General features: G+C 37.6%; 1 protein-coding gene, 1 long non-coding RNA gene and 1 other non-coding gene across 3 annotated transcripts; 1 reads left to right on the forward strand and 2 right to left on the reverse strand.

The window, feature by feature from the left end:
* Positions 1-3309: 3309 nt before the first annotated feature.
* LOC125607705 lies at positions 3310-3416 on the reverse strand. Its single transcript, XR_007338776.1, has one exon. It is a non-coding gene; the product is annotated as a small nucleolar RNA R71 (small nucleolar RNA).
* A 5328-nt stretch (positions 3417-8744) lies between these two features.
* On the reverse strand, positions 8745-9361 carry LOC125606920. Its single transcript, XR_007338174.1, has 2 exons — positions 9174-9361; positions 8745-9023 (listed from the first exon to the last, which is right to left on the reverse strand). It is a non-coding gene; the product is annotated as an uncharacterized LOC125606920 (long non-coding RNA).
* A 3725-nt stretch (positions 9362-13086) lies between these two features.
* On the forward strand, positions 13087-13756 carry LOC111214612 (putative lipid-binding protein AIR1). Its single transcript, XM_022717594.2, has one exon. It carries the CDS (start codon positions 13155-13157, stop codon positions 13536-13538), a length of 384 nt encoding a protein of 127 aa, XP_022573315.2. The 5' UTR covers positions 13087-13154; the 3' UTR covers positions 13539-13756.
* The last annotated feature ends 410 nt before the right edge of the window (positions 13757-14166 follow it).

Consider the following 14166-nt stretch of genomic DNA (forward strand, 5'->3'; position numbering starts at 1 on the left):
GTAGGACCGGTAATTGATCTCTTTTTGATCATTTTACTTGAGTTAACAAATAAAAGTTCTTATAAAAGTTGAACTCTGGCCGTATGTACATGAATCTCAGAAGGGTCGAATGAGAGGCGAAATATTTAAGGCTCCAGTCACTAAATCTTTCCCAGCAGTGGCACAAGCTCAAAATTCGCTAGACAGGAAAGAAGATGCTATTCGATTTCCATGGGCCGCAAAGATGAATCCTGATTCTAAGAATCTTTACCGAGCAACAGAACCTGAGTACCTGGAAGATGGTACTCCTAAGTTAACTATACCAAGGCATGTTCTCTTACAAGGATTAGAGAAACAAAATGAATATATCTTGGGTCAGCTCTATAGATGCTTGCCTCCGTCTGGTGGTTTAATCTATGCAGTTTTAAATAAGTTATGGGGAAGGAAATGTAGAATCACTGTAATGAAGCTTGGGGAATCTGATTACTTGTTCCATATTCCCGATGAATCGACCATATTTGGGTTCTTCAAAGAGGGCTTTGGCATGTTGATGACTGCTTAATGTTTGTTGCTCCATGGAAACCGGAAGCATCTTTAGCTATCCCAGAGATCAAAACAGTTCCGGTGTGGGTAACTTTGAAGAAAATTCCTAACATCTTCTACTCTATTGTTGTATCTCCTGACATTCTTCTGGATGTACACAATGAATCCAACTTGGTTGATCCAAATACTGTTGCCAAAGTTGACAATCTCATACCACTAGCTACAATCTCTGTTCTTGAAGACATGTATATTTCCATAACAGCTCAGTCTGCTTCTGCACTAACCAACATCAAAGAAACCATTGAGTCTCCAGTTTTGGAGTCTGCCCAGATTTTACCAGTTATTGGCACTCATATTGCTCATGCAACCTCTATGGTCCAGAGGGAAAGTAGTAGAATAGATGAGCCGACCTTGGTTCCAACAAGTTTGCCTCATTGATTACTCTTGAGGAAGAAGAAGGCTCATCAGATTCAGACAAAGAGATTGATCCGATGAATGATTTGACACTTTTAGGAAAGAGGATTCTCAGAGAGAGACCGGTTAAACCATACATAAAAGCTAAAGAGATGCATTTGCAGTCAACGGTTCGTAGAAGGGGAAACCGAGGTCGTGGATCGAGGTGGACGTGGCTAGAAGTATTGATATCTTGCATATTTGCATTGTTTTATCCATTCATCCATGAGCATTTTCATCATATAGATTAGGATTCAGACATGTTTAGGTTGCATTTTGCATACATGAGTCTCTATTAGGTACTGGAGTACCACATGAGGTTATTTGGAGCTCAAAAGAGGTGAAAAGGTGACCATTGGACGAACCGAGCATGGGAGCGACCTCCCGGAGCGACATCACGAAGTCGCTGTGTCCCACTTCTCAGAGCGACCTTCCTAAAGCGACGCCATGAAGTCGCTCGCGTTCTCATTACTCCGAACAGTCTTAGATGACCCTGGAGCGACCTCTCAGAGCGACCTACCAAGGTCGCTCCCGATCCAGAGCGACCCGTTGGAGCGACTGCACAAAGTCGCTCGCGTTTTCACGTCCGGAGACACACAACTCGCTCTCGGAGCGACCTCTCGCAGCGACCCAGCGAGGTCGCTCCCGAAGCCTGGAGCGACTTGTCGGAGCGACGACCGAGGTCGCTGCGCGTCTCAATTTCACTCGAACTTATGATTTCTCAAGGGCCTTTTGGTCATTTCATTATGCACGTTTTACATTTCTAAAACCTATGTTTTAAACATCTTTTGTAGCCACCAGAGGCAGATTATCTTTATCTTTTGATCTATTGAGAAATACAGAAGAACTCTCTTGAGAAGTTCATCTCTTGGATTTTGATTTGTTATGTTCTTGTGTTCTTGTTGATTTCTTATCTATTTCTTTACATGATTAATCTGAAATCCAATATGGGTTTAAGAGGAATCATGGAGATTAGTGAGTAATCACCTTTTGAATTCATGGGTTAGGGAGATTAAGGGTGATTAGGTTAGAGCTAGGATGTTTTAGTGTAGATCATTCATATTTCCTTGCTAGTAGAGTAATCATAATGCATCTTCTGAGTTGGCCACTCAGTTGTTGATCCTTAGGCATTTCTCACCCGAAAGGTGTTCGATGAAATGCCCGAGACAACTCTCCTAGGCTTTTAGTATACTTTGCCAAAGACATTTGTTGTTAAAGGTGCTAAGATAGCTAATAGACTTGTTAGTAATGATTGCTTTCATATTATTCAACCAAAGACATTTGATGTTTGAGATGTGTTAGCAAATGAGCATTCATCTAGACATAGAGCTTGCTTAGAATTGTGTCTAGGCTTAAGGTTGATAGTTTGATTGATCATTTGCCATCCTTAGTTCGATACTTGATCACCCAAGGTCTAATCCCTATGCCCATGAGTTCTCTTTTCCCTTAGTCAAGAAAGTATCATTTAGTTATTCCTTTTAATTAGTCATAGTTTTAAAACCCATCTAAATCATTGGTTGCACTTAGATTAAGTGAGTACTTGCATTCTCAGTGCTTTGATATCCCTCAGAACTGGTTCGACAATCTTCTATACTACAACATTTGTCTTAGGAGCCTTGAAAACTCCTAATATCAAATTGGCGCCGTTGCCAAATTCTGAGTAGATTTAAACATTGAGATTTAGTCACTTGCTTGAGACTAAGTCATTTTTATTTTCTTTTGTTACTGATTCTCTTTCTTCACCTCCCTTTAATCTACAGGTGTATGAACTTGAGGAGCAGGGGTCCATCAAACCTAGTTCCAAGAGCTGCAGACATCAGAGCTTTAGAGACAGAGTGTGCTAGAAAGAGAAGAGAAGAAGAGCAACAGGCTCACTTGCAGAGATTGGACACTGATATGGGAGACATACATCAGCATGATGCAGGCGTCAATGGCGCTAATAACATTGCTCCAGCAAACCAACAGCGAGCAGCTCGACCCATTGGCACTTACGACCGCCCCAACATTCATGGTCATAGATTGGGAATCCGAGCACCAGCAGTAGCCAACAACTTTGAGATCAAATCAGGACTCCTCAATGTGATTGAGAACAACAAGTATCATGGCTTGGCTCTAGAGGATCCATTTGATCACTTGGACAGGTTCGACAGCTACTGTGGGTTGTCAAAAACCAATGGTGTGTCCGAAGATGCCTTAAAACTCAAGCTATTCCCTTTCTCTTTGGGGGATAAGGCACGTCAGTGGGAGAAGTCTCTACCCAGTGACTCCATCACCACTTGGGATGACTGCAAGAAAGCATTCTTGGAGAAGTTCTTCTCTACTTCAAGAACTGCTAAGCTGAGAAACGAGATTTCCAGCTTTCAACAGAAGAACTTGGAAGGCTTCAGTGAAGCCTGGGAGAGATTCAAGGGCTACCAAGCTCAATGCCCACACCATGGCTTTTCTAAGGAGAGCTTGCTGAGCACATTCTACCGTGGTGCTCTTCCTAAGTACAGAGCCAGACTGGATACAGCTAGCAATGGGTTTTTCTTGGGGAGAACTGAGGAGGATGCAGAAGAGCTGGTTGATAACATGGTAAAGAGTGATGCAGTCTACAGTGGAGACCACGACAAAGGCAGTAGAACAGATGATAAGCAGACGAGGAAAGAGATCAAAGCTTTGGAAGACAAGATCGACCTTCTCATTGCTGAAAAAGCCACCCAAGAGCAGCTGAAGTTTGTTGGTAACTCCAAGCAGGAAGATCCACTTGCTGTCAATGAGGTTGAGGGTTTGGAAGGTCAAGAGGAGTTGTGTTTCATTAACAACAATGGTAGCTGGTACAAAAAGGAGCCCAACTTTCAGTACAACAACTACCAACAGAAATCCTATCCAAACAACCAACAGAGTGGCTATCCGCCAAGAAACAACCAGCAAGGCAGCTATCAGCCTCAGCAAAACCCCTCGTCTGGTTTCTCTGCTCCTCAAGAGAGCAGCACTGATACCTTACTGAAACAAATCTTGGAGTCTCAGACTAGAAGTGAGAAGCATGTTGGTTATGAGTTGAAGAACCTTCATACCAAGATTGATGGGAGCTACAATGAGCTCAACAACAAATTCTCACACCTTGCTTCTACAGTCAGGAATTTAGAGAATCAGTTTGCTTCTATGAACACTCACCAGAATCGCCAGCAAGGCTCTCTACCTGGAAAGTCTGACCAAAACCCCAAGGAGGCCAAAGCTATCACCCTTAGGAGTGGTAAGCAGTTACCTCCTAGAACCCTCACCAAGGATGCTGAGAAACTAGGTGAGGGGGTTGCCATCAACATAGATGATGAAGTGGTGATTGTTGATGAGAAGATCAATGACGAGATCATGGAGAAGATAGTGGAAGCCAAAGGTAAAGGAAAGGTTGGGGAAGAGAAGAAGACAGTAAAGGATGGTGAAGTTGTAACTCCAGCAAGTGAAAGCTCTTTTGTTCCTCCTCCCTATGAACCCAAACTTCCATTCCCTGGTAGATTCAAGAAGCAGCTGCTAGAGAAGTACAAGGCTCTGTTTGAGAAGCAAATGAGTGAAGCTCAGGTTGCAATGCCCATCATCGATGCTTTCATGTTGGATCCTCAATACAGCAAGTTCCTGAAAGATGTTGTAGCTGCAAAGAAGAAGGAGATGGAAGGCATGATGATTCTTACCCATGAGTGCAGTGCCATCATCCAGAGGCTTGATGTTCCAGAGAAGTTAGAGGATCCAGGAAGCTTCACACTACCTTGTGCTCTTGGACCTATGGTATTTGAGAAATGTCTCTGCGATTTGGGAGCTAGTGTCAGCTTGATGCCTTTGTCTGTTGCAAAGAAGCTTGGATTCACTCAGTACAAGAAGTGTAGACTCTCTCTAGTGTTAGCTGATCGTTCAGTGAAGTACCCTGTGGGCATCTTAGAGGACCTCCCTGTGAAGATTGGAAGGTATGAGATACCTACAGATTTTGTGGTGCTTGAGATGGGTGAGGAGGCTCAAGACCCATTTATTCTAGGAAGACCATTCTTAGCTACAGCAGGAGCTATTGTTAATGTGAAGGAAGGCACGATTGATCTCCATTTGGATAAAGAGAACATCCTCCACTTTGACATCAAGGAGAAAATGAGGAAACCAACTGTGTTCGGGCAAGCCTTCTACATTGAAGAGATGGGCACTCCTGCTGATGAGCACCTTGAAGAGTTACCACCTGAGGACGACGAGGAGGGAGCATCTCCCTCTACTCATTCCCTATAGAAGGTAACCCACCACACTCCCTTGTATATACCATTTCATTTTTGCATATTAGTCTTCTTTTCGGTATCTCTCTCTACTTGACGACACATAGACTGTGTAACTCAAGTTTGGGGGAGGTACCAAGTATTTGATCATGTTTGCTTTGATGTAGTTTCATTGAGTCATGCATGGCATACCTATTTGCATAGAAAAAAAAATCAATCATTTAGTTTGCATCATTTGCATTCCTAGGAGAGTCTAGAGCATATAGGTTGCATTCACTTGCATTGGGAGCAATGATTTTGAATGCCTTGTAAAGAACACTACGTTGCACTTGACTAGCTTTTGCACCTCTCAAAAAGACTTGTATGTTTCGAGCCTTGAAAACTCTTCCTGAAACTTGTTGATTGCTGAAACTCAGTCTTTGAAGCCAACTACAACCTTATTTGAACTGAACGAACTTAATGCTTCTTGCTCATGGTCCCTTGTGTACTGAGTCATAGCTATACACACTTGAGTTGTCACATCTTTTATACCAATCTTTTTTGACAAACTCTAGTGGTAGACCACTCCCAAAACCTTTTCCTCCTTTTAAGCTTTCATTGTTTGATGAGTGAGGCCTTTTTCGGAAAGTCTTACATGTGCATAATGTTGAGAGTATCGGGAACGACAATGCTTGATCTTCATTCTTGCTAGATTGGACACTCTATTGTCTAGCTATAGGTGGGGGTGAGTGTTGTGATTATGATTTGGGAGAAATGAAAAAGGAAAAGAATAGACTCTTTGTGCTTAAGTGAATTGTTTTATTGGGACCAGTATAGAAGCCTCTAGCTCAAGTTTTGAAAAGTTTTGGCCCCCAGCCTAAAAAAAAAAAAAAAAAAAGAAAAAGAAAAAGAAAAAAAGAAAAAAAAAAAAAAAAAAAAAAAGAGAAAAAGAAAGAAAAGGGGGTTAGCAAAGTTGTTAGGAGCTAAGAAATTTTTTGAGGTTGTGAAAAAATCCCTTGTAGATTTCAAAGAGAAGGAGTTAAAGTTCTTAGGATCTTTTGGTGAGAGATGTGAGTTGGGTTTGACATTGGGAAATGATTGTGTGATTTGTATGTTTGAGAAAAGGGTAGAACAATGGAGATTGAGCATTGTATGCATGAGTTGGTCCCTTTCTTAGATATATTATGTGCAATGTCAAGGCTACTTGTTTTGAGAGTAAACCACCTTAAAGATCATATGTTTTGAACCTCTTGAATCACTTGAATAAAAGCCTTCCCTTACCCAACCAAATGACTTGGACCAACTGACCATTTGCAAGAATTCACCTGATGTTTTGTGCTTAATGAATGTGAGAGTTGGTTGATTTGAATGTGTGGATGCTTGATGATGAGTGTAAGAACAAAAAGAGTTAAGATAGGCCTAGAGAAGCTAGAGTGTAATAAGAGAGTGTGCTAGTTGTGTTTCTTTTGGCTATGTGCTCCCTCCTTCAACCTCTCTCCCTATGAGTTCTAGAAAGTTCACTTGTGGACAAGTAAAAGAACAAGTTTGGGGGAGTTGATATCTTGCATATTTGCATTGTTTTATCCATTCATCCATGAGCATTTTCATCATATAGATTAGGATTCAGACATGTTTAGGTTGCATTTTGCATACATGAGTCTCTATTAGGTACTGGAGTACCACATGAGGTTATTTGGAGCTCAAAAGAGGTGAAAAGGTGACCATTGGACGAACCGAGCATGGGAGCGACCTCCCGGAGCGACATCACGAAGTCGCTGTGTCCCACTTCTCAGAGCGACCTTCCTAAAGCGACGCCATGAAGTCGCTCGCGTTCTCATTACTCCGAACAGTCTTAGATGACCCTGGAGCGACCTCTCAGAGCGACCTACCAAGGTCGCTCCCGATCCAGAGCGACCCGTTGGAGCGACTGCACAAAGTCGCTCGCGTTTTCACGTCCGGAGACACACAACTCGCTCTCGGAGCGACCTCTCGCAGCGACCCAGCGAGGTCGCTCCCGAAGCCTGGAGCGACTTGTCGGAGCGACGACCGAGGTCGCTGCGCGTCTCAATTTCACTCGAACTTATGATTTCTCAAGGGCCTTTTGGTCATTTTATTATGCACGTTTTACATTTCTAAAACCTATGTTTTAAACATCTTTTGTAGCCACCAGAGGCAGATTATCTTTATCTTTTGATCTATTGAGAAATACAGAAGAACTCTCTTGAGAAGTTCATCTCTTGGATTTTGATTTGTTATGTTCTTGTGTTCTTGTTGATTTCTTATCTATTTCCTTACATGATTAATCTGAAATCCAATATGGGTTTAAGAGGAATCATGGAGATTAGTGAGTAATCACCTTTTGAATTCATGGGTTAGGGAGATTAAGGGTGATTAGGTTAGAGCTAGGATGTTTTAGTGTAGATCATTCATATTTTCTTGCTAGTAGAGTAATCATAATGCATCTTCTGAGTTGGCCACTCAGTTGTTGATCCTTAGGCATTTCTCACCCGAAAGGTGTTCGATGAAATGCCCGAGACAACTCTCCTAGGCTTTTAGTATACTTTGCCAAAGACATTTGTTGTTAAAGGTGCTAAGATAGCTAATAGACTTGTTAGTAATGATTGCTTTCATATTATTCAACCAAAGACATTTGATGTTTGAGATGTGTTAGCAAATGAGCATTCATCTAGACATAGAGCTTGCTTAGAATTGTGTCTTGGCTTAAGGTTGATAGTTTGATTGATCATTTGCCATCCTTAGTTCGATACTTGATCACCCAAGGTCTAATCCCTATGCCCATGAGTTCTCTTTTCCCTTAGTCAAGAAAGTATCATTTAGTTATTCCTTTTAATTAGTCATAGTTTTAAAACCCATCTAAATCATTGGTTGCACTTAGATTAAGTGAGTACTTGCATTCTTAGTGCTTTGATATCCCTCAGAACTGGTTCGACAATCTTCTATACTACAACATTTGTCTTAGGAGCCTTGAAAACTCCTAATATCAAGTATCTCCTTCATAGTATTTTAAGTCAGTCCAAGATCGATCTTTGATTGTTTCTGGTTCATCATATGTTCCCTTTTCTTGTTATCACTTGTCAAAACACTGCATGACTACGGTCATGGCTTGTAATAGGTTAATAATATTTTAAAAAAAGTTCTTATAAAAAGTTTTGTACTATTCGCATGGTTGTAAAGAGAACCGTAGCAACTAATGCAACATCAACACAAACAAAAAGTGTTTTCAAAGACACAGAGTAACACTAGTAAAAAAAGTCGCTATAGCTACGGTCGGTTTTCGTAGCTATGGACTGATTTTCGTAGCTATATGACCGATTTGCTACGAAATGCTACGAAAATTGGATCGTAGCTATAGCATCGTAGCAAAAAAAAATTCGTAGCAAAGTCGAAGCAAGATGCTACGTTTTTGCAACGACGATTTCGTAACTATTTTGCTACGGAGATGAACGTTGCTAAAACGTATCTATTTTAAAAAAAAAATTAAAAAAAAATTAAAAAAAATAAATTGCAAAATATTCAATATTAATTTACGAAATAAAAAAATATTAGAAAATTATATTTTATATATCAAATTGGCTTACAAAATTTAAAACGATTTATCAAACTATTGAGAAATAAAATCGGTTTAGCATACTAAACCAAATTAAAAATATACCTAACCCTAATCTAAACCTAATGTATATTCTCCGCCGCCTGCCGCCTCCTCACCGAGCTTCTTCGTCTTCAACATTCAAGCCGGCTCTGCTCACGACCCACCACTGCTACCTCCTCCATCAATCTCCTGTTCCTCATTCATCAATCTCCTGTGCCTCCTCCACTTTCCTTTACCAAGAACAAAAAAAAAAATCAGATTCAAAACACACAGAGAGAGAGTGAGAGAGAGAGAGAGAGAGAGAGAGAGAGAGAGAGAGAGAGAGAGAGAGAGAGAGAGAGAGAGAGAGAGAGAGAGAGAGAGAGAGAGAGAGACGTGACCGGTGGTGGTGTTGACGAGCGTGCGGTGGTGGTGGTGGTGAAGAGCGCAACCGAATAGAAAGGAGCATGGTGGTGAGAAGCATGACGGTGGCAATCCTCTTCGTTCAGATCCATTTGCTTGAAAGAAGAAAAGTAAATGTTCATGAGCAGAGGAGAAAGAGAGATGGGAAGAGGATAAGAGAGATGAGATTAGATGAGGAGATCGAAGAGGTACAGAAGAAGAAGAAAATAAGAAGTATAGAATCGTGTGGAGGAAGAAGAATGGTGAATTAATCTGAGCCGTAAGATTAATATTACCAACGGCAGAGATTCAAAAAATGGTGATCCACGCCTCACTTTTTGGTCCAATCAGAATTAAGCTGTTAATTATTTTTCTTTGGTCATCAAATAAGCTTCTAATTAACTTAAATATGAATGGGTTTATATGGTTAAACAAATGAATTTAAATTTAAATAATAGATTTATAATATAGGATTTGATTAATGACTATGATTAAAGTTAAAAGTTTAGTCTAATTTAAAATTTTTAAATATAAGGTTAATGTTCATGATTAAAGTTTATTTGGAGTATTAGGTTTGGGGTTTAGAGTAAAATTTGAGGATACAATTTGAAATTTTTTGATTAGTATCTATGTTTAGGTTTTGGTGTTTAAATTTGAAAAGGTTAAATTTGATGTTTGGATTTTATGATTTGGGGTATAAGATTTAGAGTTATTGTATATGGTTTGGAATATAGTGTTTGAATTTTAGTAGTTTTGGAAATAGTTTATTTAAAATATTAAATTTTGAGTTTAAGTTGATATTTGTTGTTAAACTTTGAAAATATTAGAGTTAATGTTTTGATTTATGATTTGGGTATAGAGTTTATATATAGAGTTTAGGGTTTGAAATATAGTGTTTGAGTTTAGATTTAAAATTTGAAAAGTTATTTTAAAAGTGATTAAATTTGAGTTTAACTTTAATAGTATGAAAATATTAGAGTTTAAAGTTTACTTTTAGAGTTTAGGGGTTAGAAACATGTTTAGGGTATAGGGTTTCAAATAGCTACGAATATTTTAGTGGCAAATCGTAGCTAAAAGACATTTTGTATATTAGCCACGTAATATTCGTAGCAAAATCGTAGTAAATTTTTGCTACGTTTACATTCGTAGCAAAATCGTAGCTAATTTAGCTACGAAATTGATATGGTTTGCTACGTTTTACGTTTCGTGGCAAATTCGTAGCAAATTCGTAGCTTTTTCCATTTTGCTACGAAAATAACGTAGCAAATTCGTAGCTATAGCAATTTTTTCTACTAGTGTAAGTAAGCTAAAAGTGAATACATATGTCTGTAAGGACATCTACAAGAAACAGGACATACCTTTAAGAAGTGACATACTAACAAGACATAACCTGATACATTCCCCTTCAAACCTGTTTCGCGAGTCGTTAATCAAACGGTAGCAGCAATAGCATACACGAATTTGTAAGACTTGGGTACCGTTAAACCCATAGGGCAATAGTGTTAATGTAATTTTGATAAGCTTTGTTTTAAATGGGCTCTTTTTAAATGATTGTTTTGTACTTTTGATAGGTGGAGTTAAACCCATAGGGCAATAGTGTTAATGTAATTTTGATAAGCTTAATAAGAAAATTCAGAAGAAACTTTTACATCGTGTGATCTTTGCCACAGAAATTAAAAAAAAAGTTTAAAATTAGTTAATTACTTATGATTTTTATCTTGAACCTAAAAAGATATAAAAATAAAATATGATTCATAACTGATGGTATGATTATATACATAAAAATTCTCGAAAATAGTTTTAAAAAAAAGAAGAAAAAATGGTAAAAACAATCATTCGGGATGTTATCCTTAAAATTTATTGAGCTGCGATAGCCAGAGATGCATCCATCGTTCTCTTTAGAGCATCGCTAACTCAATTCTATAATTTACTGTATAATATAATGGGAAATGAAATAATGAAAAAGTAAAAAAAAAATGATTATTTCATATTCTTTTTATTTTTTTTGTTCATATTCTATTTTTCACTCTATTTTCTTTAGAATAAACTATGAAGTGAGGATAGAAAGGCTCTTTGTCGTGAATACCTTCATTTTCAACCCCCTAAAGAGTGACTTAGTCTACCAATAGGATTAGTATAGAGAAAACCTCCATGAACGTCCCCAACCTAGAGAAAATATAATATTTGGCCAAAATTGCCTAGAATACAGGGTCATATGAAAAGTTATTGATTGTTTGATCTAGTTTTTAGTTTTAGTTTTTGGTTTTTAGATTTGACTTTTTGGTTTTTAACATGAAATTTCCTTGTGTGTCCACTTGAAAATATGAATGTTTGGTTTCTTTGTTTTTATGACATACTATTAAGTTGTTAACAAATGAAATGGTAGGTATACATATAGTTTTACTTTTGAACAGTCTAAATTATAAGAAATATAATAGGTGAAGGAAATATTTTCTATTTAAGAAGAGCGAAAATCTCTTATATATAAAAAGAGAAAAATTATAATTTTTTAACTATGACACATATCATCACTATAATGATTCTTAAATTGGAAAGAATGTGTTGAGAATAACATTGTGAGCATGGGGCACATCACAGGTGTGAAGCAAAAAGTCGATATCCTTACAAAAACACTATGGAGAATTAAGTTTAAGGAGATGAGAGATCTAATTAGGATTCAAGGTGTTTCAAATGAAGACTTCAAGATCAAGGAGGTGAATGTTGAACTGAACTTGAAGTAGCTTGAGGAACAAGCTAATACTTTCCTATTGAGATAATGATTAGGAAAGTTAGTTTTATTTGAGAGTTATCTACTAGAGTATTCTCCAGAGGTGCATAGGGCAATGAAGACTAACCATCTGAATTTCTAGGTTTTTCTTAACAAAACTAATGAAAAATAAAAATTATGTACGTTGCACTTGCCCCACCCAATTGCTACCTAGATCCGCCCCCGAAAGCAACTGATGAGAGAGACGAATAATTAGGTCACAAAGAGGCACGATTTGTGAGCAGATTTGCGCTTGTGCTTCCTTCATCTGTCTGAGGGTTTGTAGAAGAAGGAGAAAGTGGGATTTGTGTTTTCAAATATTCGGGTTTGATGTTTTGAAGAAGATGAAAGTGAGGAGGAGAGAAACCAAGTTATTTTTCTCTTTATTACTTCTATTTCATAGAAATATATTAACAATATTAAAGAAATAGGGCTGCAATTTAATATGGTCTCCAATTGGGTTTGAAGCTCTATAATATGGATATTGTCTTCAGGTATTTATCGCTACGAACCGATCGGATAAAAATGAAATGAATAAAACAAATGAGATATAGGAAGAAATGGAATAAATTTATCTTATTCATTTTTCATCAAAATATTCATAAAATATTTTTCTAGTTTTATTTATATAAACCATAAAACGTATCGCCAAATTTTATTCAAAAACATTTGCTACTAAATATTTTTTAAAATTAATTCAAGTGAAAATTCTGGAATAATATTTATATATTTGAATTAATATTTTGATATATTAAATAAATTAATAATATTATTAGACACCTCCTAAATTTTGTTGGTGTACTATATATTCAATACTAATATACAGAATTTTTAACGTCATAATATATAATATAAATATGAATTATAGGATTTAGTTTTGTTATTATAAATTTCAGTATAATTTTTTTTTAATGTACACTTGATACACTTCGTTCCAAACTCTTACTGCAGACCGCCAGCTAAATATACCCTAGGGGCTAGGGCTAACACATGGTCGGTCACATTCATATTCTCGATATTTTTGATTTTACATTGTTTATCATTATTATAACCCAAAGTTGTATATTTGAATAATCAAACTAATACAATCTTATAACTCTATTTTTTTACTAAAACGATCCCACTTACCCTATAAATACACCCACTTAGACACTCAATTTCTTCACCAATCTCAAACATAAACAACACTCAATCTAATTTCAGGGTAATAAAAATGGCTAGTAGAAACTCTCTTGCCATTTTCCTTGTCTTAAACATACTCTTTTTCGCCCTAACTGAAGCCGCCCGCTCTGGTTGTCCACCAGGGCCATACAAACCCAAGCCTACCCCTACTGCAATCCAGACATGCCCAAAAGATACAGTAAAGCTTGGTGTTTGTGTTAACGCGCTTAACTTATTGAATGTCACATTAGGTGCTCCTCCAGTTAAGCCGTGTTGCAGCCTCATTGACGGTCTGGTCGATCTAGAAGCTGCAGTTTGTCTTTGCACCGCGCTTAAAGCTAGCATTCTCGGCATCAACATTAACCTTCCAATCAACCTTAGCTTGCTTCTCAACGTTTGCAGCAGAAAGGCTCCTCGCGGCTTCCAATGCCCTTAATTTCTCAAACATGTCAAAAAATTGCAAAAACCTGAATGTGCTATGTTTCAAATTTGGTCGAACTTTAATTTGTGTTCCTGTGTTTTTTATCTTCTCTTATTTGAATTGGTGGATGAGGATAAGAAGATCCTCATCAACTAAAAAATGAGTCTGTTTTGTAATTTATTTCAATTGTTTGATGAATAAGATAACACTTTTCGGTGTTACATTAAACGTTAGCATCGTTTTAGTAGAAGAGAAGTATTTTAATTTACTAAATGTCATCAAAAAATACTAATCCTAGAAATTGTAGGATTAAATGACATTTATGACTAGACCATGCATATTATAGGTTCTAGTTTCGGATTTGGACAAATAAACGTGAGAAACACATACATAAACGACGCAACCACTAACCCGCTAACGAGATTTGTTAGCATGATGCCCCTACAAAAATTTAGAACTATTTGGTGCCTTTTTTCTTCTTTTTTTGTCAAAGAACTATTTGGTGCCTAAAGCACATACTTTCTCTGCTTTAGGTTAATTAAGGCAGCCCTGATGGAGACATATATTTCTATATATATAGGCCTCAGTTACGAACCATTTACTCATAAATCAAAATTAATTCGTTGCATCTGCTCTCTGCTTA

The sequence above is a fragment of the Brassica napus genome, chromosome A3, assembly GCF_020379485.1.
Source record: "Brassica napus cultivar Da-Ae chromosome A3, Da-Ae, whole genome shotgun sequence".
Taxonomy (NCBI): domain Eukaryota; kingdom Viridiplantae; phylum Streptophyta; class Magnoliopsida; order Brassicales; family Brassicaceae; genus Brassica; species Brassica napus.

What these genes read in the sequence shown, in the direction of transcription:
- LOC111214612 (XM_022717594.2), top strand. Translation starts at nt 13,155, where the DNA reads ATGGCTAGTAGAAACTCTCTTGCCATTTTCCTTGTCTTAAACATACTC.